This window comes from Neovison vison, chromosome 14 (assembly GCF_020171115.1).
Source record: "Neovison vison isolate M4711 chromosome 14, ASM_NN_V1, whole genome shotgun sequence".
Classification (NCBI taxonomy): domain Eukaryota; kingdom Metazoa; phylum Chordata; class Mammalia; order Carnivora; family Mustelidae; genus Neogale; species Neogale vison.
This window is the reverse complement of record NC_058104.1, coordinates 32,104,945-32,127,843: the sequence shown is the minus strand read 5'-3', so window position 1 is coordinate 32,127,843 and position 22,899 is coordinate 32,104,945. Positions and strand designations below refer to the sequence as shown.

General features: G+C 37.0%; 1 protein-coding gene and 1 pseudogene across 1 annotated transcript in view; one reads left to right on the top strand and one right to left on the bottom strand.

Annotated features, from left to right (window-relative positions):
* The window catches only part of LOC122895416 (phospholipid-transporting ATPase ABCA3-like), a 177,751-nt gene that overhangs the window by 125,730 nt on the left and 29,122 nt on the right, over positions 1–22,899 (bottom strand). Inside the window, exons 4-5 of the mRNA XM_044232803.1 lie at positions 20,918–21,071; positions 3,701–3,960 (exon numbers count right to left, since the gene is read on the bottom strand). Of these exons, the coding sequence (XP_044088738.1) occupies positions 3,701–3,960; positions 20,918–21,071 (414 nt within the window). The remainder of the gene's footprint in view (positions 1–3,700; positions 3,961–20,917; positions 21,072–22,899) is intronic.
* On the top strand, positions 12,411–12,581 carry LOC122896204 (annotated as a pseudogene).

Here is a 22,899-nt window from a genome sequence, read left to right as displayed (position 1 = left end):
TCATAAGAGACTATGGACTCTGAAAAACAGTCTGAGGGGTTTGAAGAGGCGGGGGGTTGGGAGGTTGGGGTACCAGGTGGTGGGTATTATAGAGGGCACGGCTTGCATAGAGCACTGGGTGTGGTGAAAAAATAATGAATACTGTTTTCCTGAAAATAAATAAATTTAATTAAAAAAAAAAGAAGCTTAAATACAAAGATTAGAATAGAAGAGTATCTAAAGACCTGGAGAGAACTCAGCCAGCATAGGCTGGACACAGAAAGCACTAATCATAAGGTTAAAGACTTACATTAAAATTAGTAACTTTTATAAATCCAAAGACACCATTAAGACAAGCTAGAGACTGGGAGTTAATACTTGCAATATAAACATCATACTAAAAACTAGTATTCAAAAATATAAAGAATGCTTGTAAATAGATGAATGACACACAACCCCACAGAAAAATGGGGAAAAGACTTCTGAACTGATACTTCACAAAAGAGGATATCCATGTGGCCAATAAGTATATTAAAAGATGTTCAACAACATCAGTTAATGAGGTGAATCAAATTAAAACAATGATTATACTGTACCTTGGCTAATTGAACTTAAATTTAATAAATAAATGTATAAATACATAAATATTAAAATAAAATAAAACCACAATGAGGCATCAATATATGCCTTCCACAATGGTTAACATTTAAAAAGACTAACACCACCAAGTGTCGGCATACATACAGACCAAGAGTTAACTCCCATACATTACTGATTAAGAGAACAAACTGACACAAACATTTTGGCAAAACATTTGGCCTCATTTAACAGGGTTGAAAACATGTATACTGTATACTCCATCTACCTCAATCCTAGGTATAAACCCAACAAAAAAATGTGCACATGTGCACTAAAATATTCACAGTAGCTTACTGTAATAGCCCAACACTGGAACAACCATGCATCCATCCACAGAAGAGTGATAAATTGTGATATATTCATTAAATGTAATAGTACACCGCAAAGAAAATGGCTGAGTCATAACTATACAGACCACAAAAGGATAGCTATTGTATAATCCTATTCAGATAAAGTTTAAAACCAGGTAATGCTGACATAGGGTTTTAGAAGTTAGTGATTATCTTTGTGGAAGAGGGAAGGTGCAGTGATTTGGAAGGAATGTGAGGAATTCTGGATTACAGGCATTATATTTCTTGACTGGAATAGTAGTTACATGTGTGTGTTCATGTTGGATAACTCAGTGATCCACACATAGGTATGTATATTTTATATGTATGTATTTTACAGTTCAATTAGAAACTTTAAAATGAAAACCTAATTAGAAATCTAAACTACCTGATTGAAGTTTGTGTAACATGACCTGGAGACAAAAGAGAAAACTAGTAAATTGTAGTTGAAAATAGATTTCAGAGAGATTACTCACGACTTAGAAAAGAGAGAAAAAGACATGCTGGTCAGAGAAACAAAAATAAGAATGGTACAAAATTAACCATTTGGGGTAGAAAGAAAAGGGCTTAATGTAAAATAAGACTAAGGAAAAACAGTGGTTAGGGAAACCAATGAGAGGATTTCTGAAATTGCTGGATGGTAAAAAATCAGTAAGAGTTTACACTAGAAAATGACATTTCTACACATAAAGAGAAAGAAACAGAATTTAGAAAACAGATAACTATTGTGGACATCTACATCACATTTTCTATATACTATAGCCAGTATCTCTTGAATCATTGCCATATCCCTATGCGATAGGAGTACTTTTACCTCTATTTTTACTGTCAAGGCACAGAGAAGTTAAGAAACTTACCTAGAAGTTATAGAGGCAGAGAATGGCAGCATTCTAAATACCATACTACACAATACTGTACTATACTATACTATACTATATTATACTATACTATACTGATAAGACTGAGGTTTCAAGCCTTAGTGATTTGGAGGACGGTAAGTTTCATTAGCATATCCAGGCAATCTGGAAAGAGGGAAAATACCCTGCCTCAGAAAAGAATGATTTTTCTTCCTGTATTTTTCCGTCTTTATTAAACCCAACCATCACCATCCCTTAAGGAAACATAGCATATATCCTCACCCCAATACAATAAGATCAAACTACCTTAAGAACAACATGATTCGTGGAAAAGAAAGCTGCTGAAAAAAGTATGTGCAAAATTTCAGAATATGAAGTTAACTATGTACATATCCATTTCCACTGGTTTCTACCACCCAAATACTTCCTAAACTCTTCCCTCCTTTATACTAAATCACCCTGCCATAGACACTCCCTGCTTTTCTCCTGCTCTAGTTGCTTCACAATTGGTTCCACATCTTCAGTCTTGATATCATAGTTAAACTTTATGTGAGCAAACTACGTCTATGGACCAAATGGGAGGGGGAGGAGTAAAGGAAAAGGATATGTGACAGAGATGCATGTGGCCCACAAGCCTAAAAAATTTACTATTCTGTGCTTTCCACAAAAAGCTTGCCAACCCTTAATCTAAACCATGCTACCCCCACATTCCTTTCCAGAGTCATTCTTCTGCCAGCAGCACTGATAGGACACCAATAGTCTTAAAGTCCATCCTCTGGGGCCGTCTCCCCATTGCACAGACCAAGCAGCACAACCTCAATACTTTAAGAATAGCTTTTCCAGGGGGCGCCTGGGTGGCTCAGTGGGTTAAGTCGCTGCCTTCAGCTCAGGTCATGATCTCAGGGTCCTGGGATCGAGTCCTGCATCGGGCTCTCTGCTCAGCAGGGAGCCTGCTTCCCTCTCTCTCTCTCTGCCTGCCTCTCCATCTACTTGTGATTTCTCTCTGTCAAATAAGTAAATAAAATCTTTAAAAAAAAAAAAAAAGAATAGCTTTTCCAGAACTGTAGGTACTTAATATTATCAAAGTAACTCAGTTTATTACTATCTCCTCAACTAAACCTTTACTAGTAGGTAGAAATTGTGTCCTCTCTTTTTAACTGCCATTTGTTGAGTGCTTACTATAGGTGAGAGACTGACCTAGGTAGTTTTTAAAACAAAACGTCACTTAATCCCCCTGATAACCCTAGAAATTTGGTATTATCTTCAATTTACATCTTAAGAAGCAGGCTATGATCACAGAGTTAATTATTGGTGGAGCCAATATTTAAAATTAAGCTCTATCAAAGTCCCTGATAAGAAGTTGGTAATTAATAAATAAATGAACAGATTAATGGATAGATGGATGAATCAATGGTTTTCCCTTTTCTTAAAATTTTTTATAGACATATAATGTATTTTAGCCCCACATATAAAATTTATACATTTTATATATGTATAAAAATACATGTAATGTATTTTTAGCTACTTTAGAGCCACTGTTTTTAACAATATGGTCTTAATTTGACTCAACACTGACATGCATCTCAAATCTTGGAATTGTAGTGCATCTTAAATCAGTCTAACTCAAGACCTCATATGATTATTTCTTTGTTGCCTATTTTATTCCAAAAAAGATTCAGCATATTTAATATATGACCTCTCTCCATAATATTCATGTTAACTAGCCATTAGTCAATAAAGCTATAGGCCAAATCAAGAATTTAGATAAAAGTAGGCCATCAGAAAATTTGTATATTTGTACACTGTTATTGTGATATAATTATTTATCAATGCCAAAGGTATAGAGCACAAAATCTGTTCCTTGGGCCCAAAATGCTACAAAGAAAGTGAAATTACCTTTAATCTCTTTTCCTTTTCTGAAACAATGGTCCTGATGAGGGTAAGTTCAGTTAGAGAAAATGCAAGTATAACTACCAAAGGGAAGAGAGCTGAAAAATTGTACCAAAAAGGATCCATATAATAAGCAGGGTATGGAAACCTATTAAGCAAAATGATGGCATCATGTAACATTTGTTTTGCAGCTTCGCCGTTATGGTATGTAATGATGGCCTGGTCTATGATATGCTGCAAAAGCAGGAACCCTTCTCTGATGTACCCTAAATGAGAAAACAAAGATGATCAAGTTCAGTATACCAAGAAACAACCAGGCAAACAAAGAAGGCAATTTGGGTAATTCAAAGCTTTTAACTCAAAGAACAAAACAACTTCCCAAAACCTATAGCGATTTGGGACACAAACAGATAATAGATAACATGAAATTGTATTATTATCTTTTCAAAACTAAAATACTATATGAAAATGATACTGTTGCTTTATGTAATTTTATCAGCCAAAATAAATGAGAATTCAATACTAGACATACCCAACATGTAAACAGAAGTGATGCTCAAAACAAGATGTGAAACAATCCCATTTATAATAGCATCAAAAAGAATAAAATACATAGGAATAAACTTAACCAAGGAGGTGAAAAGACTTCTACACTGAAAACTACTAAACACTGCAGAAAGAAATTAAAGATGACACAAGTAAATGTAAGACATTCCTTGTTCCTGGATTGGGAGACTTACTGTTGTTAAAATATCCATATTACCCAGAATTATCTACAGATTCCATGCAACCTCTATCAAAATCCTTGTGATGAGCACCAGGTGTATGTATGGAAGTGCTGAAGCATTAAATTGTATACCCAAGCTAATATTACACTGTATGTTAACTAACCAGAATTTTTTTTTAAACTTTTTAAAAAATCCCAATGGCATTGTTTTCAGAAACAGAAAAAAAAAATCCTAAAATCCATATGAAATTGCAAAGAATCTCGAATAGCCAAAATAATCCCAAGAAAAGAGAGTACTTGCTCTTGTGAGCTGAAGGCCTTGTACTTCCTGATTCAAAATATAATGCAAAATTACAGTAAACAAAACAGTACTGGTATACTAGCAACATAAAGACAGACATAGAGACCAACAGAACAGACATCCCAGAAATAAATTCTCACATACATGGTCAAATGTCTTTGACAAGGCCACCAGGAGAAAGGATACTCTCTTCAAAACAAATGGTGGTGGATAAACTGGATATCCACATGCAAAAGAATGAAGTTAGATCCTTACCTTAAACTGCATGCAAAAGTTAAAACAAAAGAGATAAAGAGCCTCCAAGACCGTCAAAGTTTAAAAGGTTATGTGACCACCAAGCCAGCACTACAAGAAATATTAAGGGGGTTCTATAAAAGAAGAAAGAACCCAAGAGTGACACAGAACAGAGATTACGCTGAGTGAAATAAGTCAAGCAGAGAGAGTCAATTATCATATGGTTTCACTTATTTGTGGAGCATAACAAATAGCATGGAGGACAAGGGGCGTTAGAGAGGAGAAGGGAATTTGGGTAAACTGGAAGGGGAGGTGAACCATGAGAGACTATGGACTCTGAAAAACAATCTGAGGGGTTTGAAGTGGCGGGTGGGGGGAGGTTGGCGTACCAGGTGGTGGGTATTATAGAGGGCACGGCTTGCATGGAGCACTGGGTGTGGTGAAAAAATAATGAATAATGTTTTTCTGAAAATAAATAAATTGGAAAAAAATAAATAGAATTAATAAATCCAAAAAAAAAAAGAAATTTAAAAAGACAATCTATAGAAACAAGGACTTCACAGGCAACATGATGTCAATAATAACTTATCTTTCAATTATCACTCTCAATGTGAATGGCCTAAATGCTCCCATAAAATGGCACAGAGTTACAGAATGGATAAAACAAGAGGACCCGTCCATATGCTGTCTACAAAAGACACATTTTGAACCTAAAGATACAGCCAGACTGAAAGTAAAGGAATGGAGAACCATCTTTCATGCTAATGGGCCTCAAAAGAAAGCTGGGGTAGTGATTCTCATATTAGATAAATTAGATTTTAAGCTAAACACTGTAGTCAGAGATACAGAAGGATACTGCATCATTCTTAAAGGGTCTATCCACCAAGAAGATCTAACAATTATAAATATTTATGCCCCCAACATGGGAGCAGCCAACTACAGAAGCCAACTGTTAAACAAAATAAAGTTATATTGATATGAATACATTAATTGTAGGGTATCTTAACACACCACTTTCAGCAATAGACAGATCATTTAATGAACACTCAACTTTTGTTATCAACATGGACTAGACTGGAGGAGATCATGCTGAGTGAAATAAGTCAAGCGGAGAAAGTCAATTATCATATGGTTTCACTTACTTGAGGAGCATAAGGAATAACATTGAGGACATTAGGAGAAATAAAGAAAAAGTGAATTGGGAGACTATGGACTCTGAAAAACAGTCTGAGGGGTCTGAAGTAGCGGGAGGGTGGGAGGTTGGGGTACCAGGTGGTGGGTATTATAGAGGGCACGGCTTGCATGGAGCACTGAGTGTGGTGAAAAAATAATGAATACTGTTTTTCTGAAAATAAATAAATTGGAAAAAAAAAAAGTGAATTGGGGGAAATCATAGGGGGAGATGAACCAGGAGAGACTGTGGACTCTGAGAAACAAAGAGGGTTTTGAAAAGGAGGGGTTGGAGGGGGTGGGTGAGCCTGATGGTGGGTATTAAGGAGGGCACATATTGCATGGATCACTGGTTTGGTGCATAAACAACGAATCTTGGAACACTGAAAAAAAAAATTAAGATGTTTAAAAATAAATAAATAAAAAGTAAAAGTAAAATTAAAATAAAGTAAATAAATCTTTTTTAAAAAAAGAGTATGTAAAGAATTCCTCTAACTCAATAACAAAAATAAGCTGATTTTAAAATGGGCAAAGAAAAAAAAATGGGCAAAGTACTCATAAAGACATTTCTTCAAAGAAAACAACACAAATGGTCAAAAAAACACAGGAAAAAACATTCAACTTCACTAATTATCACAGAAATACATATCCAAATCACAATGAAAGATCACTTCATAACTGTTAGGATGGCCACTACCAAAAAACCATAAAAGACCAAGTGTTAATGATGATGTAAAGAAATCAGAAAACTTTTGCTCTGTTGATAGGAATATAAAATGGTGCACAGTATGGAAGTTTCTCAAGATACTAAAAATGACTACTGTGTGATCCAACAATCCCACTTTTTGGCATATAACCAAAAGAACCAAAGAAAGGATCTCAAAAAGATAATCTGCACACTTATGTTCATTCAGCATTATTCACAATAGCCAAGAGGTAAAAGCAACCTCTGTCCCTCCACAGATGAATGGATAAACAAAATGCATCATATACATACAGTAAAATATTATTCGGCCTTTAAAAAGAGGGAAATTCTGTCATATTCTACAACATGGATGCACCCTGAAGACATTATGCACAAAAGGACGATTAATGCATGATTCTACTTATATGGGGCATTTGACCTACATTCATAGAAACAGAAAGTAGAATCTGTGTTTCCAGCAGCTGGAGAGAGGGAAACATTAAGAAGTGTTTAATGGATAGCATTTCAGGTTTGCAATATTAAAAGTTTTAGAAATGAGAGACTGTGGACTCTGAGGAAAAAACTGAGGATTTTGGAGGGGAGGGGAGTAGGGGGGATGGGTGAGCCTGATAGTGGGTATTAAGGATGGCATGTATTGCATAGAGCACTGGGTGTGGTACATAAACAATGAATCTTGGAACACTGAAAAAATAAAATTTAAAAAAATTTATTCTATAACAACATGGCTATAATTAACAATATTGTATTGGGCACTTAAAAGTTAGAGGGTATATCTCATCTTAATTGTTCTTATTACAATTTTAAAATCTCACTTTTAAATTTCACTGAACTAATTCTGATCTTCTCTCTCATCACCTATCCTCAGCTAACTTAATCAGCTAAAGTTCTAATAATTAATATCATAGGATCTTCATGTCAAAAGAGACCTAAATGGTGACCTATTCCAAACACTCGTTTTTCAGATGAAGAAACTTAATCCAGAACGTTTAGGATAATAAAGCTACCAATTAATAGAGTCTGAACAAAATACATCAAGTCACCTAACTCCTAGTCACCACACTTTAACCAGAGTGTCCCCTTACACCAATTTTTTAATGTAAATTTGCTATGCAGTATCACTCAATAGTTGGAATTTGCGTGATTATCTTCTTCCTTGTTTTATAGAAAATGTTCTTTTTAAGGAAACACCTCCTTCCAGAAGAAATGCTCTATTTAAAATATTTTTATGTGATCAACTCTTCTTTCTCATTTAAATTACTTTTTCTACCAAGATCATGCTATTTTCAATTAACTTACTCTCACAAATTACATTTAGTTTGCCATAGATTAATTGTAATAAAGGCCAGATTCCTTTTTTTTTTAAGATTTTATTTATTTATCTGAGAGGAAGAGATCACAAGTAGGCAGAGAGGCAGGCAGAGAGAGAGGTGGAAGCAGGCTCCCTGCCGAGCAGAGAGCCCGATGCGGGGCTCGATCCAGGGACCCTGGGATCATGACCTGAGCCAAAGGCAGAGGCTTTAACCCACTAAACTACCCAGGCGCCCCGCCAGATTCCTTTTTAACTTTTGCTTGGAAAAATATTCAAGATGTTTTTGATAAGATAAAATAACAACATGCAATCAATACTCTAGTTTAACTATAATCATTTTTGGACAGCCATCCCAATTGTTGTATAGGTTTATACATATGTCTCATAGTTATGATTCTATATATATGGTTCCCTATTTATTAGGCCTGATAAGGATTATTTTTAACCACTACATGATAGTTACCAAACTGACATATTCTCATATTCTTAACCAGGTACTTATTATACACGGTTTTGATTGTTGCCCATTTTTATTCATAATAGTTAAATTACACATAGCTTTTGTCTGCTGTTGAATGATTTCTTAAAGATAACTTCTCAAGGAGGAGTCAAGATGGCAGAGAAGTAGCAGGCTGAGACTACTTCAGGTAGCAGGAGATCAGCTAGATAGCTTATCTAAAGATTGCAAACACCTACAAATCCAACGGGAGATCGAAGAAAGGAAGAACAGCAACTCTAGAAACAGAAAATCAACCACTTTCTGAAAGGTAGGACTGGCAGAGAAGTGAATCCAAAGTGATGGGAAGATGGACGGTGGCGGGGGGGGGGGGTGGCCGGCTCCCAGCAAGCGGCGGAGCAACGGAGCACAAAATCAGGACTTTGAAAAGATTGTTCCACTGAGGGATATCGCTCAGGAGGCTAAACCAGGGTAAAGCCCACAAAGGGTCAGCGTGGCCTCAGGTCCTGCATGGTCACAGAAGGATCGGGGGTGTCTGAGTGTCGCAGAGCTTGCAGTTATTAGAACGGGGAAGCCAGCTACAGAGACAGAGCTGAGGAGTGAGCTCTCAGCTCGGTGTTACCTTGAACTGGTCGCAGGCTCGGTGAGCTCGGAGCATGGCTGAAGGCTAGGGAGATGGGAGTAAATGGGCGCTGTTCTCTGAGGGCGCACTGAGGAGTGGGGCCCCGAGCTCTCGGCTCCTCCAGGCCTGAGACTGGAAGGCTGCCATTTTCATTCCCGTCCTCCGGAACTCTACAGAAAGCGCTCAGGGAACAAAAGCTCCCGAAAGCGAACCCAAGCAGATCACTCAGCCCGGTCCCTGGTAAGGGCAGTGCAATTCTGCCTTGGGCAAAGACACTTGAGAATCCTACAACAGGCCCCTCCCCAAGAAGATCAACAAGAAATCCAGCCAAGACCAAGTTCACCTACCAAGGAGTGCACTTTCAATACCAAGGAGAGCAGCAGAATTCCAGAGAAGGAGAAAGCAAAGCACAGAACTCATGGCTTTCTCCCCATGAGTCTTTAGTCTTGCAGTTAATTTAATTTTTTGTCTTTTTCAATTTTTTTTCTCTTCTTCTGCTAAATATTTTTTTTTAATTTTACCCTCTTCTTTATTAACATTTTTTAACTAGTTTATCTAATATATATATATATGTTTTTTTCTTTTTTATGCTTTTTCTTTATTTGTTTTCTGTTTTTAATTGTTTCTTTTCCTTTTCTTTTTTTTTCTTTCTGAACCTCTTTTTATCCCCTTCCTCCCCCCTCATGATTTGATATCTCTTCTGATTTGGTTAAAGCATATTTTGCTGGGGTTGTTGCAACCCTTTTCGTATTTTACTTGCTCCTTCATATACTCTTAGCTGGACAAAATGACAAGGCGGAAAAACTCACAACAAAAAAAAGAACAAGAGGCAGTACCGAAGGCTAGGGACCTAATCAACACAGACATTGTTAATATGTCAGATCTAGAGTTCAGAATGACGATTCGCAAGGTTCTAGTCGGGCTCGAAAAAGACATGGAAGATATTAGAGAGACTCGTTGGGAGAGATAAAAGTCCTTTCTGGAGAAATAAAAGAATTAAAATCTAACCAAGTTGAAATTAAAAAATCTATTAATGAGGTACAATAAAAAAATGGAGGCTCTCACTGCGAGGATAAATGAGGCAGAAGAAAGAATTAGCGATATAGAAGACCAAATGACAGAGAATAAAGAAGCTGAGCAAAGAGGGACAAACAGTCTCTTCAATAAATGGTGCTGGGAAAACTAGACAGCTAGCTATATGTAGAAGAATGAAACTCGACCATTCTCTTACACCGTACACAAAGATAAACTCAAAATGGATAAAAGACCTCAACATGAGACAGGAATCCATCAGAATACTACAGGAGAACATAGGCAGTAATCTCTTTGATATCAGCCACAGCAACTTCTTTCAAGATATGTCTCCAAAGGCAAAGAAAACAAAAGCGAAAATAAACTTTTGGGACTTCATCAAAATCAAAAGCTTCTGCACAGCAAAGGAAACAGTCAACAAAACAAAGAGGCAACCCACGGAATGGGAGAAGATATTTGCAAATGACAGTACAGACAAAAGGTTGATATCCAGGATCTATAATGAACTCCTCAAACTCAACACACACGAAACAAGCAAACACAATAAAAAATGGGCAGAAGATATGAACAGACACTTCTCCAATCAAGACATACAAATGGCTATCAGACACATGAAAAAATGTTCATCATCATTAGCCCTCAGGGAGATTCAAATTAAAACCACATTGAGATATCCCCTTACACCAGTTAGAATGGCCAAAATTAACAAAACAGGAAACAACATGTGTTGGAGAGGATGTGGAGAAAGGGGAACCCTCTTACACTGTTGGTGGGAATGCAAGTTGGTGCAGCCTCTTTGGAGAACAGTGTGGAGATCCCTCAAGAAATTAAAAATAGAGCTTCCATATGACCCTGCAATTGCACTCCTGGGTATTTACCCCAAAGACACAGATGTCGTGAAAAGAAGGGCCATCTGTACCCCAATGTTTATAGCAGCAATGGCCACGGTCGCCAAACTATGGAAAGAACCAAGATGCGCTTCAACGGATGAATGGATAAGAAAGATGTGGTCCATATACACTATGGAGTATTATGCCTCCATCAGAAAGGATGAATACCCAACTTTTGTAGCAACATGGACGGGACTGGAAGAGATGATGCTGAGTGAAATAAGTCAAGCAGAGAGAGTCAATTATCATATGGTTTCACTTATCTGTGGAGCATAACAAATAGCATGGAGGACATGGGGAGTTAGAGAGGAGAAGGGAGTTGGGGTAAATTGGAAGGGGAGTTGAATCATGAGAGACTATGGACTCTGAAAAACAATCTGAGGGGTTTGAAGTGGCGGCGGGGTGGGAGGTTGGGGTACCAGGTGGTGGGTATTATAGAGGGCACGGCTTGCATGGAGCACTGGGTATGGTAAAAAAATAATGAATAATGTTTTTCTGAAAATAAATAAATTGGAAAAAAATGTTATATAAAAAGAAAAAAAAAAGAGGGACAAACAGCTACTGGATCAAGAGGGGAGAATTCGAAAGATAAGTGACACTATAAGATGAAACAACATTAGAATAATTGGGATTCCAGAAGAAAAAGGAAGAGAGAGGGGAGCAGAAGGTATACTGGAGAGAATTATTGGGGAGAATTTCCCCAATATGGCAAAGGGAACAAGAATCAAAATCCAGGAGGTGCAGAGAACCCCCCCTCAAAATCAATAAGAATAGGCCCACACCCCGTCACCTAATGACAAAGAGAAAATCCTGAAAGCAGCCCGGGAAAACAAGTCTGTAACATACAATGGTAAAAATATTAGATAGGCAGCAGACTTATCCACAGAGACCTGGCAGGCCAGAAAGAGCTGGCATGATATATTCAGAGCACTAAATGAGAAAAACATGCAACCAAGAACACCAAATGCAGCTAGGCTATCATTGAAAATAGAAGGAGAGATTAAAAGCTTCCGGGACAAACAAAAACTAAAAGAATTTGCAAACACCAAACCAGCTCTAAAGGAAATATTGAAAGTGGTCCTCTGAGCAAAGAGAGAGCCTAAAGTAGTAGATCAGAAAGGAACAGAGACAATATACAGTAACAGTCACCTTACAGGCAATACAATGGCACTAAATTCATATCTCTCAATAGTTACCCTGAATGTTAATGGGCTAAATGCCCCAATCAAAAGACACAGGGTATCAGAATGGATAAAAAAACAAAACCCAGCTTTGCGCAGTGGCAGTATCGTAGCCAATGAGGTTTATCCGAGGCGCGATTATTGCTAATTGAAAAAAACAAAACCCATCTATATGTTGCCTCCAAGAAACTCATTTTAAGCCCGAAGATACCTCCAGATTAAAGTGAAGGCGTGGAAAAGAATTTACCATGCTAATGGACATCAGAAGAAAGCAAGAGTGGCAATCTTTATATCAGATGAATTAGATATTAAGCCAAAGACTATAATAAGAGATGAGGAAGGACACCATATCATATTCAAAGGATCTGTCCAACAAGATGATCTAACAATTTAAATATCTATGCCCCCAACGTGGGAGCAGCCAACTATATAAACCAATTAATAACAAAATCAAAGAAATACATTGACAATAATACAGTCATACTAGGGGACTTTAACACTCCCTTCACTGAAATGCACAGATCATCCAAGCAAAAGATCAACAAGGAAATAAAGGCCTTAAATGACACACTAGATCAGATGGACATCACAGATATATTCAGAACATTTCATCCAAAAGCAACAGAATACACATTCTTCTCTAGTGCACATAGAACATTCTCCAGAATAGATTACATCCTCGGACCTAAATCAGGTCTCAACCGGTATCAACAGATTGGGATGATTCCCTGCACATTTTCAGACCACAATGCTCTCAAGCTAGAGCTCAATCACAAGAGGAAATTTTGAAAGAACCCAAATTCATGGAGACTAAACAGCATCCTTCTAAAGAATGAATGGGTCAACCAGGAAATTAAAGAATCGAAAAAATTCATGGAAACAAATGATATTTAAAACAAAACAGTTCAAAATCTGTGGGACACAACAAAGCCAGTCCTGAGAGTAAAATATATAGCGGTACAAGCCTTTCTCAAGAAACAAGAAAGGTCTCAGATACATAACCTAACTCTACACCTAAAGGAGCTAAAGAAAGAACAAGAAAAAAACCCTAAACCCAACAGGAGAAGAGAAATCATAAAGATCAGAGCAGAAATCAATGAAATAAAAACCAAAAAAACAATGGAACAAATCAATGGAACTAGGAGCTGGTTCTTTGAAAGAATTAATGAGATTGATAAACCCCTGGACAGACTTATCAAAAAGAAAAGAGAAAGGAAAAAAATAAAAATAAAAATAAAAATAAAGAAAAGAGAAAGGACCCAAATTAATAAAATCATGAATTAAAGAGGAGAGATCACAACTAACACCAAGAAATACAGACAATTATAAGAACATACTATAAACAACTCTACGCCAACAAATTGGACAATCTGGAAGAAATGGATGCATTCCTAGAGACATATAAACTATGACAACTGAACCAGGAAGAAATAGAAAGCCTGAACAAACCCACAACCAGTAAGGAAATTGAAACAGTCATCAAAAATCTCCAAACAAACAAAAGCCCAGTGCCAGATAGCTTCCTGGGGGAATTCTACCAAACATTTAAAGAAGAACTAACTCCTATTCTCCTGAAACTGTTCCAAAAAATAGAAATGGAAGGAAAACTTTCAAACTCATTTTATGAGGCCAGCATCATCTTGATCCCAAAACCAGACAAGGATCCCATCAAAAAAGAGAATTACAGACCAATATCCTTGATGAACACAGATGTGAGAGTTCTCACCAAAATACTAGCCAATAGGATTCAACAGTACATTAAAAGGATTATTCACTACGACCAAGTGCGATTTATTCCAGGGCTTCAAGGTTGGTTCAACATCCACAAATCAATCAATGTGATACAACACATTAATAAAAGAAAAACAAGAACCATATGATATTCTCAATAGATGCTGAAAAAGCATTTGACAAAGTACAGCATCCCTTCCTGATCAAAATTCTTCAAAATGTAGGGATAGAGGACACATACCTCAATATCATCAAAGCCATCTATGAAAAACCCACCGCAAATATCATTCTCAATGGAGAAAAACTGAAAGCTTTTCTGCTAAGGTCTGTTATTCAACATAGTACTATAAGTTCTAGCCTCAGCAATTAGACAACAAAAGTAAATTGAAGGCATCCAAATTAGCAAAGAAGTCAAACTATCACTCTTCGCGGATGATATGATACTATATGTGGAAAACCCAAAAGACTCCACTCCAAAACTGCTAGAACTTGTACAGGAATTCAGTAAAGTGTCAGGATATAAAATCAATGCACAGAAATCAGTTGCATTTCTCTACACCAACAACAAGACAGAAGAAAGAGAAATTAAGGAGTCAATCCCTTTTACAATTGCACCCAAAACCATAAGATACCTAGGAATAAACCTAGTCAAAGAGGCTAAGAATCTATACTCAGAAAACTATAAAGTACTCATGAAAGAAATTGAGGAAGACACAAAGAAATGGAAAAATGTTCCATGCTCCTGGGTTGAAAGAATATTGTGAAATATTGTGAAAATGTCTATGCTACCTAAAGCAATCTACACATTTAAAGCAAGTCCTACAAAAGTACCACCCATCTTTTTCAAAGAAATGGAACAAATAATTTTAAAATTTATATGGAACCAGAAAAGACCTCGAATAACCAAAGGAATATTGAAAAAGAAAGCCAAAGTTGGTGGCATCACAATTCCGGACTTCAAGCTCTTACAAAGCTGTCATCATCAAGACAGCATGATACTGGCACAAAAGCAGACACATAGATCAATGAAACAGAATAGAGAGCCCAGAAATAGACCCTCAATTCTATGGTCAACTAATCTTTGACAAAACAGGAAAGAATGTCCAATGGACAAAAAACAGCCTCTTTAATAAATGGTGTTGGGAAAATTGGACAGCCACATGCAGAAAAATGAAATTGGACCATTTCCTTACACATGAAAATAGACTCAAAATGGATGAAGGACCTCAGTGTGAGAAAGGAATCCATCAAAATCCTTGAGGAGAACACAGGCAGCAACCTCTTCGACCTCAGCAACATTTTCCTAGGAACATCACCAAAGGCAAGGGAAGCAAGGGCAAAAATGAACTATTGGGATTTTATCAAGATCAAAAGCTTTTGCACAGCAAAGGAAACAGTAAACAAAACCAAAAGACAACTGACAGAATGGGAGAAGATATTTGCAAACGTCATATCAGATAAAGGGCTGGTGTCCAAAATCTATAAAGAACTTAACAAACTCAACACCCAAAGAACAAATAATCCAATCAAGAAATGGGCAGAGGACATGAACAGACATTTCTGCAAAGAAGACATCCAGATGGCCAACAGACACATGAAAAAGTGCTCCATATCACTCGGCATCAGGGAAATACAAATCAAAACCACAATGAGATATCACCTCACACCAGTCAGAATGGCTAAAATTAACACGTCAGGAAATGACAGATGCTGGCGAGGATGTGGAGAAAGGGGAACCCTCCTACACTGTTGGTAGGAATGCAAGCTGGTGCAACCACTCAGGAAAACAGCATGGAGGTTCCTCAAAATGTTGAAAATAGAACTGCCCTATGACCCAACAATTGCACTACTGGGTATTTACCCTAAAGATACAATCGTAGTGATCTGAAGGGGCATGTGCACCCAAATGTTTATAGCAGCAATGTCCACAATAGCCAAACTATGGAAAGAACCTAGATGTCCATCAACAGATGAATGGATCAAGAAGATGTGGTATATATACACAATGGAATACTATGCAGCCATCAAAGAAATAAAATCTTGCCATTTGCGACAACGTGGATGGAAATAGAGGGTATCATGCTTAGCGAAATACGTCAAGTGGAGAAAAACAACTGTCCTACGATCTCCCTGATATGAGGAAGTGGAGATGCAACAAGGGGGGGTAAGGGGGCAGGAGAAGAATGAATGAAACAAGATGGGATAGCGAGGGAGACAAACCATAAGTGACTCTAAATCTCACAAAACAAACTGAGGGTTGCTGGAGGATAGGGGGGTGGGAGAAGGGGGGTGGGGTTATGGACATTGGGAGGGGTATGTGGTATGGTGAGCATTGTGAAGTGTGTAAACCTAGCAATTCACAGACCTGTACCCCTGGGGTTAAAAATATATGTTTATAAAAAATAAAAATTTTTTTAAAAAAGATAACTTCTCAAGATTGTTAGTTAGTTGGTTCAAAGCCCTTACTGTTTACTTTTTTCTTTCAAGGTATTAAAAAAGAATTTTAAATTACCACTGCATAATTAAAACTCATTTATCAACCAAAAAGAATAATATAACTGCAATGCTATGAAACTTTAAGTCAACCACAAAAAAAAAAAAAAAAATTGGAAAGACCACAAATACCTGAAAGTTAAAGAGCATCCTACTAAAAAATGAATAAAGTTAAAATTTATTTATTTGTTTGTTTATTTATTTATTTTTATTTTCAGCGTAACAGTATTCATTGTTTTTGCACCACACCCAGTGCTCCATGCAATCCGTGCCCTCTCTAATACCCACAACCTGGTTCCCCCAACCTCCCACCCCCCCGCCCCTTCAAAACCCTCAGATTGTTTTTCAGAGTCCATAGTCTCTCATGGTTCACCTCCCCTTCCAATTTCCCTCAACTCCCTTCTCTTCTCTAACTCCCCTTGTCCTCCATGCTATTTGTTATGCTCCACATATAAGTGAAACCATATGATAATTGACTCTCTCTGCTTGACTTATTTAAAAAATTAAAGAAAATGAATGAATGAGTTAAGCAGAAAATTAAAGAAGAAATTTTTAAAAAGTATTGAGGACCACAGTGGAAGGGAGGGAAAACTGAAGGGGAAGAAATCAGAGAGGGAGACAAACCATGAGAGACTCTGGACTCTGGTAAACAAACTGAGGGTTATAGAAGGGAGGGGGGATGGGGTAACCAGGTGATGGGTACTAAGGAGGGCACATGTTGTGATGAGCTCTGAGTGTTCTATGCAACTAATGAATCACTGAACACTACATCAAAAATTAACAGATGTCGTGAAAAAAAAGGCCATCTGTACCCCAATGTTTATAGCAGCAATGGCCACAGTCGCCAAACTATGGAAAGAACCAAGATGCCATTCAATGGACGAATGGATAAGGAAAATGTGGTTCATATACACTATGGAGTATTATGCCTCCATCAGAAAGGACGAATACCCAACTTTTGTAGCAACATGGACGGGACTGGAAGAGATTATGCTGAGTGAAATAAGTCAAGCAGAGAGAGTCAATTATCATATGGTTTCACTTATTTGTGGAGCATAACAAATAGCATGGAGGACAAGGGGTGTTAGAGAGGAGAAGGGAATTGGGGTAAATTGGAAGGAGAGGTGAACCATGAGAGACTATAGACTCTGAAAAACAGTCTGAGGGGTTTGAAGTGGCGGGGGGGTGGGAGGTTGGGGTACCGGATGGTGGGTATTATAGAGGGCACGGCTTGCATGGAGCACTGGGTGTGGTGAAAAAATAATGATACTGTTATGCTGAAAATAAATAAATTAATAAAAAAATTAATGACATACTATATGCTGGCTAACTGAACATAATAAATATACAGTCATTACATTAAAAAAAGAAATAAAGAAAAAAAAAAGAAATAAAGGGGCACCTGGGTGGCTCAGTGGGTTAAAGCCTCTGCCTTCAGCTCAGGTCATGATCCCAGAGTCCTGGGATTGAGCCCCACATCGGGCTCTCTGCTCGGCAGGGAGCCTGCTTCCACCTCTCTCTCTGCCTGCCTCTGCCTACTTGTGATCTCTGTCTGTCAAATAAATAAAATCTTAAAAAAAAAGAAATTAAAAAATACAAGGCAGCAAGTAAAAATGAAAACAAAACAATCTAAACCTGATGCAGTGAAAGCAGTCCTAAGGGGAAGTTTATTGCAATACAAGCCTAATTCAAGAAGCAAGAAAAGTCTCAAATATACAACGTAACCTTACACCTAAAGGAGCTAGAAAAGGAACAGCAAATAAAGCCTCAGGGCAGTAGAAAAAGGGGAAATAATAAAAGATTAGAGCAGAAATAAATGATATAGAAACAAAAATATAACAAAATTAAGAGATTTCAGATTAATGAAACTAAGAGCTCATTTTTCAAAGAATTCTCTAAAAGAATGAATAAAATTGATAAAACCATAGTCATATTTATCAAAAAGATAAAAGGACCCAAATAGATAAAATAATAAATGAAGGAGGACATATCACAACCAATACCACAGAAATACAAACAATTAGAATACTATAAAAAATTAGATGCAACAAACTGAGCAACCAGGAAGAAATGGACAAATTTCTACGAACCTACAAACTACCAAAACTGAAACAGAAGAAATAGAAAATTTGAACAGACCATAACCAGCAACGAAATTGACTCAGTAATTAAAAATTTCCCAACAAACAAAAGTCTAGGGGCAGACAAATTCCCAGGAGAATTCTACCAGACACTGAAAGAAGAGTTAATACTATTCTCCAAATTCCAAAATTATAGGTCAATATCCCTGATGAACATGGATGCAATAAAATACTAGAAAACTGAATTCAAAAATACATTTAATGAATTGTTCACCATGATCAAGCAGGATTTATTCCTGGGCTGCAAGAGTGGTTCAACATCTGCAAATCAATCAACAGGATACACCATATTAATTAAAGAAAGGATAGGAACCATATGATACTGTCAATAGATGAAGAAAAAGCATTTGACAAAATACAGCATCCTTTCTTGATAAAAACCCTCAATTTGGGGCACCTCGGTAGCTTAGTCAGTTAAGCATCTGCCTTCAGCTCTGGTCATAATCCCGGGGTCCTGGGATCGAGTCCTGCATTGGACTCCCTGGTCGGTGAGCCTGCTTCTCCCTCTCCCTCTGCCTGCTCCTCCCCCTGCTGGGCTCTCCCTCTCTCTCTGTCAAATAAATAAATAAAATCTCCTCCCCCCCCAAAAAAAACCTCAACAAAGTAGGGATAGACGGAACATATCACAACATCCTATAGGTCATATATGAAAGGCCAACAGCTAATATCATTCTCAGTAAGGAAAAACTGAGAGCCTTTCCCCTACAGTCAGGAAAAAGACAAGGATGTTCACTCTCACTACTGGTACTTAACATAGTACTGGAAGTCGTAACCTGTTTGAATAGACAACAAAAAGAAATAAAAGGCATCCAATTGGCAAGGTGGCAAGGTAGAAGTCAAATTTTCATTATTTCATTATTTGCAGTTGATATAATACTCTGAAAGTCTCCACCAAAAAATTACTAGAACTCATACATGAATTCAGCAAAGGTGCAGTATATAAAATCAATGTGTAGAAATCTGTTACATTTCTATATGCCAATAACAAAGCAGCCAAAAAAAATAAGAACTGATCCTATTTGCAACTGCACCAAAAACAATAAGATACCTAGGAATAATCTAACTAAAGAAGTAAAAGATCTGTACTCTGAAAACTACATAAGAGGAAAGAAACTGAAGAGGACACAAAGAAATGGAAAAGTATTCCATACTCATGAACTAGAAGAACTCATATTATTAAAATCTCTATATTTTAAGAACTAGAGGAACTCATATTATTAAAATGTCTATATTACCCAAAGCAATCTATACATTTAAGGCAATCTCTACCATAATACCACCAGCCTGGTGGTGGGTATTATGGAGGGCAGGTATTACATGGAGCACTGGGTGTGGTGCATAAACAATGAATTCTGTTACACTGAAAAGAAATTAAATTTTTAAAAAAGAAGGAAATCTTGCTATTTGCAAAGATGTGGATGGAGCTAACGTATATTATGCTAAGTGAAATAAGTTAGAGAAAGATAAATACTATATGATCTCACTCATGTGGAATTTAAGAAAGAAAACAGATAAACATATGGAAGCGGGAAAAGAAAAAAGAGAGAGGGGGAAACAAGCCATGCAAGGATAGAGAACAAACAGAGAGGTGGGTGGGGGATGAGCTAGATGGGCAATGGGTATTAAAGAAGGCATGCGCTGTGCTGAGCACTGAACATTGTATGTAAGTGATGAGTCACTTAACTCTACTCCAGAAACCAATATTGCATCCTATGTTAACTATCCAAAACTTAAATTAAAAAAACCAGGTGGTGGGTATTATAGAGGGCACGGCTTGCATGGAGCACTGGGTGTGGTGAAAAAATAATGAATACTGTTTTTCTGAAAATAAATAAATAAATAATAATTTTTAAAAAAAATTAATTTAGAACCATAAATATGCAGACAATGTTAGTTTATGAAGATGTGTCTATTAAGTCAGCAGAGTTAATGTTTACTAACAAAGGCTAAATAAATGCAAGGATACATACTGATAAAATTCAGAAAATGATTTACAGTAATAGGAAGATATTTTTCAAATGTATAAGGTTTTCTACATGCTTGTTTTTACAATAAAAACTCAATTTTAAATATGAACTGCCACAATGAATAAACTTTTTCACTCACTAAAAAAAATGATTCACACATGTTGAAATGACTGCTAGCTTGAAAATATTAATGTAAGAATTACATTATATTCTTACATTATCTTACAAAATATTAATGTAAGAATTCTGGGGGACAGCTCACCAGGATCTCCCCCATCATTATTTAATGGGTTCCTGGGTCCCATATCAGGTACCTCTGGAAACAGAAGGTGTGTATGCCATCCAGTATCTTCTAAGGAGCTTAGCAAATCCGAAGTTCTCTCAGTACCTGCACCAAAACGCAGATGATATTTTACCTGGAATAAACAATAGAATACAAACAACATGTTAGATCAATGAACACTAAAAGCAAGTATCAACAGTGAAAGGAAAAGAAAATACAAAGCTAAAATTTGTGTTTGGAGGACAGAGTGAGCAATTCAGTATTCTAAATGGTAAGAAATGATAGTATCACTGACGCAAGGGACAAGCAGCAAGCCTCATGTGCCATAATCACAAAATTTGAAATCAATTAAATTTGTATCTCTGCTTATCATCTTTAGGAATTTGAGTTACAAAGATGCCAACAGTGGTACCTTTTTTAAAATTTCTTTTTATTGTTCATTATTTTTTTCCAGTGTTCCAAGATTCATTGTTAACACACCAAACCCAGTGCTCCATGCAATACGTACCTTCCTTAATACCCGCCACCAGACTCACCCATTCCAAAACCCTGTTTGTTTCTCAGAGTCCACAGTCTCTCATGGTTCATCTCCCCCTCTGATTTACCCCAATTAACTTTTCCTTTCCTTCTCCTAATGTCCTCCATGTTATTCTTTATGCTCCACAAGTAAATGAAACCATATAATTGACTCCCTCTGCTTGACTTATTTCACTCAGCATTATCTCCTCCAGTCCTGTCCATGTTGATAAAAAGTTGGGTTTTCATCCTTTCTGATGGAGATATAATATTCCACTGTATATATGGACCATATCTTCTTTATCCATTCATCTGTTGAAGGGCATCTTGGCTCTTTCCACAGTTTGGTGATTGTGGCCATTGCTGCTATGAACATTGGGGTACATTTGGGTTTTCTTTTCACTACATCTGTATCTTTGGGGTAAATACCCAGTAGTGCAATTGCAGGGTCATAGGGTAGCTCTATCTTTAATTTTTTGAAGAATCACAACACTGCTTTCCAAAGTGGCTGCACCAACTTGCATTTGCACCATTCCTCTTTCTCTACATCCTCTCCAATGCTTGTTGTTTACTGTCTTGTTAATTTCGGCTGTTCTAACTGGTGTAAGATGGTATCTCAATGTGGTTTTTTTATTTGCATTTCCCTGATGTCTAATGATGATGAAAATTTTTCATGTCTCTGATAGCCATTTGTATGTCTTCTTTGGAGAAGTGTCTGTTCATGTCTTCTGCCCATTTTTTGATGTGATTATCTATTTTCTGGGTGTTGAGTTTGAGGAGTTCTTTATAGATCTTGGATATCAACCCTTTGTCTGTAATGTCATTTGCAAATATCTTCTCCTATTCTGTGGGTTGCCTCTTTGTTTTGTTGACTGCTTCCTTTGCTGTGCAGAAGCTTTTATCTTGATGAAGTCCCAAAAGTTCATTTTTGCTTTTGTTTCCTTTGCCTATGGAGACATGTCTTGAAAGAAGTTGCCATGGATGATGTAAAGAGGTTACTGCCTATGTTCTACTCTAGGATTTTGATAGATTCCTGTCTCATGTTGAGGTCTTTTATCCACATCGAGTTTATCTTTGTGTATCATGTAAGAGAATGGTGGAGTTTCATTCTTCTATACATAGCTATCCAATTTTCTCAGCACCATTTATTGAAGATGCTGTCTTTTTTCCACTAGGTATTTTTTTCTGCTTTTCCAAAGATTATTTAACCACAGAGTTGAGGGTCCATATCTGTACTCTCTACTCTGTTTCATTGGACTATGTGTCTGTTTTTGTGCCAGTACCATGTTGTCTTGGTGATTACAAATTGGTAGTAAAATCAGGCAACATGATGTCCCCAGCTTTTTTTTTTTTTTCAACACTTCCTTAGTGATTTGGGGTCCTTTCTGGTTCAAAATAAATTTTAGGATTGTTCATTCCAGCACTTTGAAAAATGCCAGTGGAAT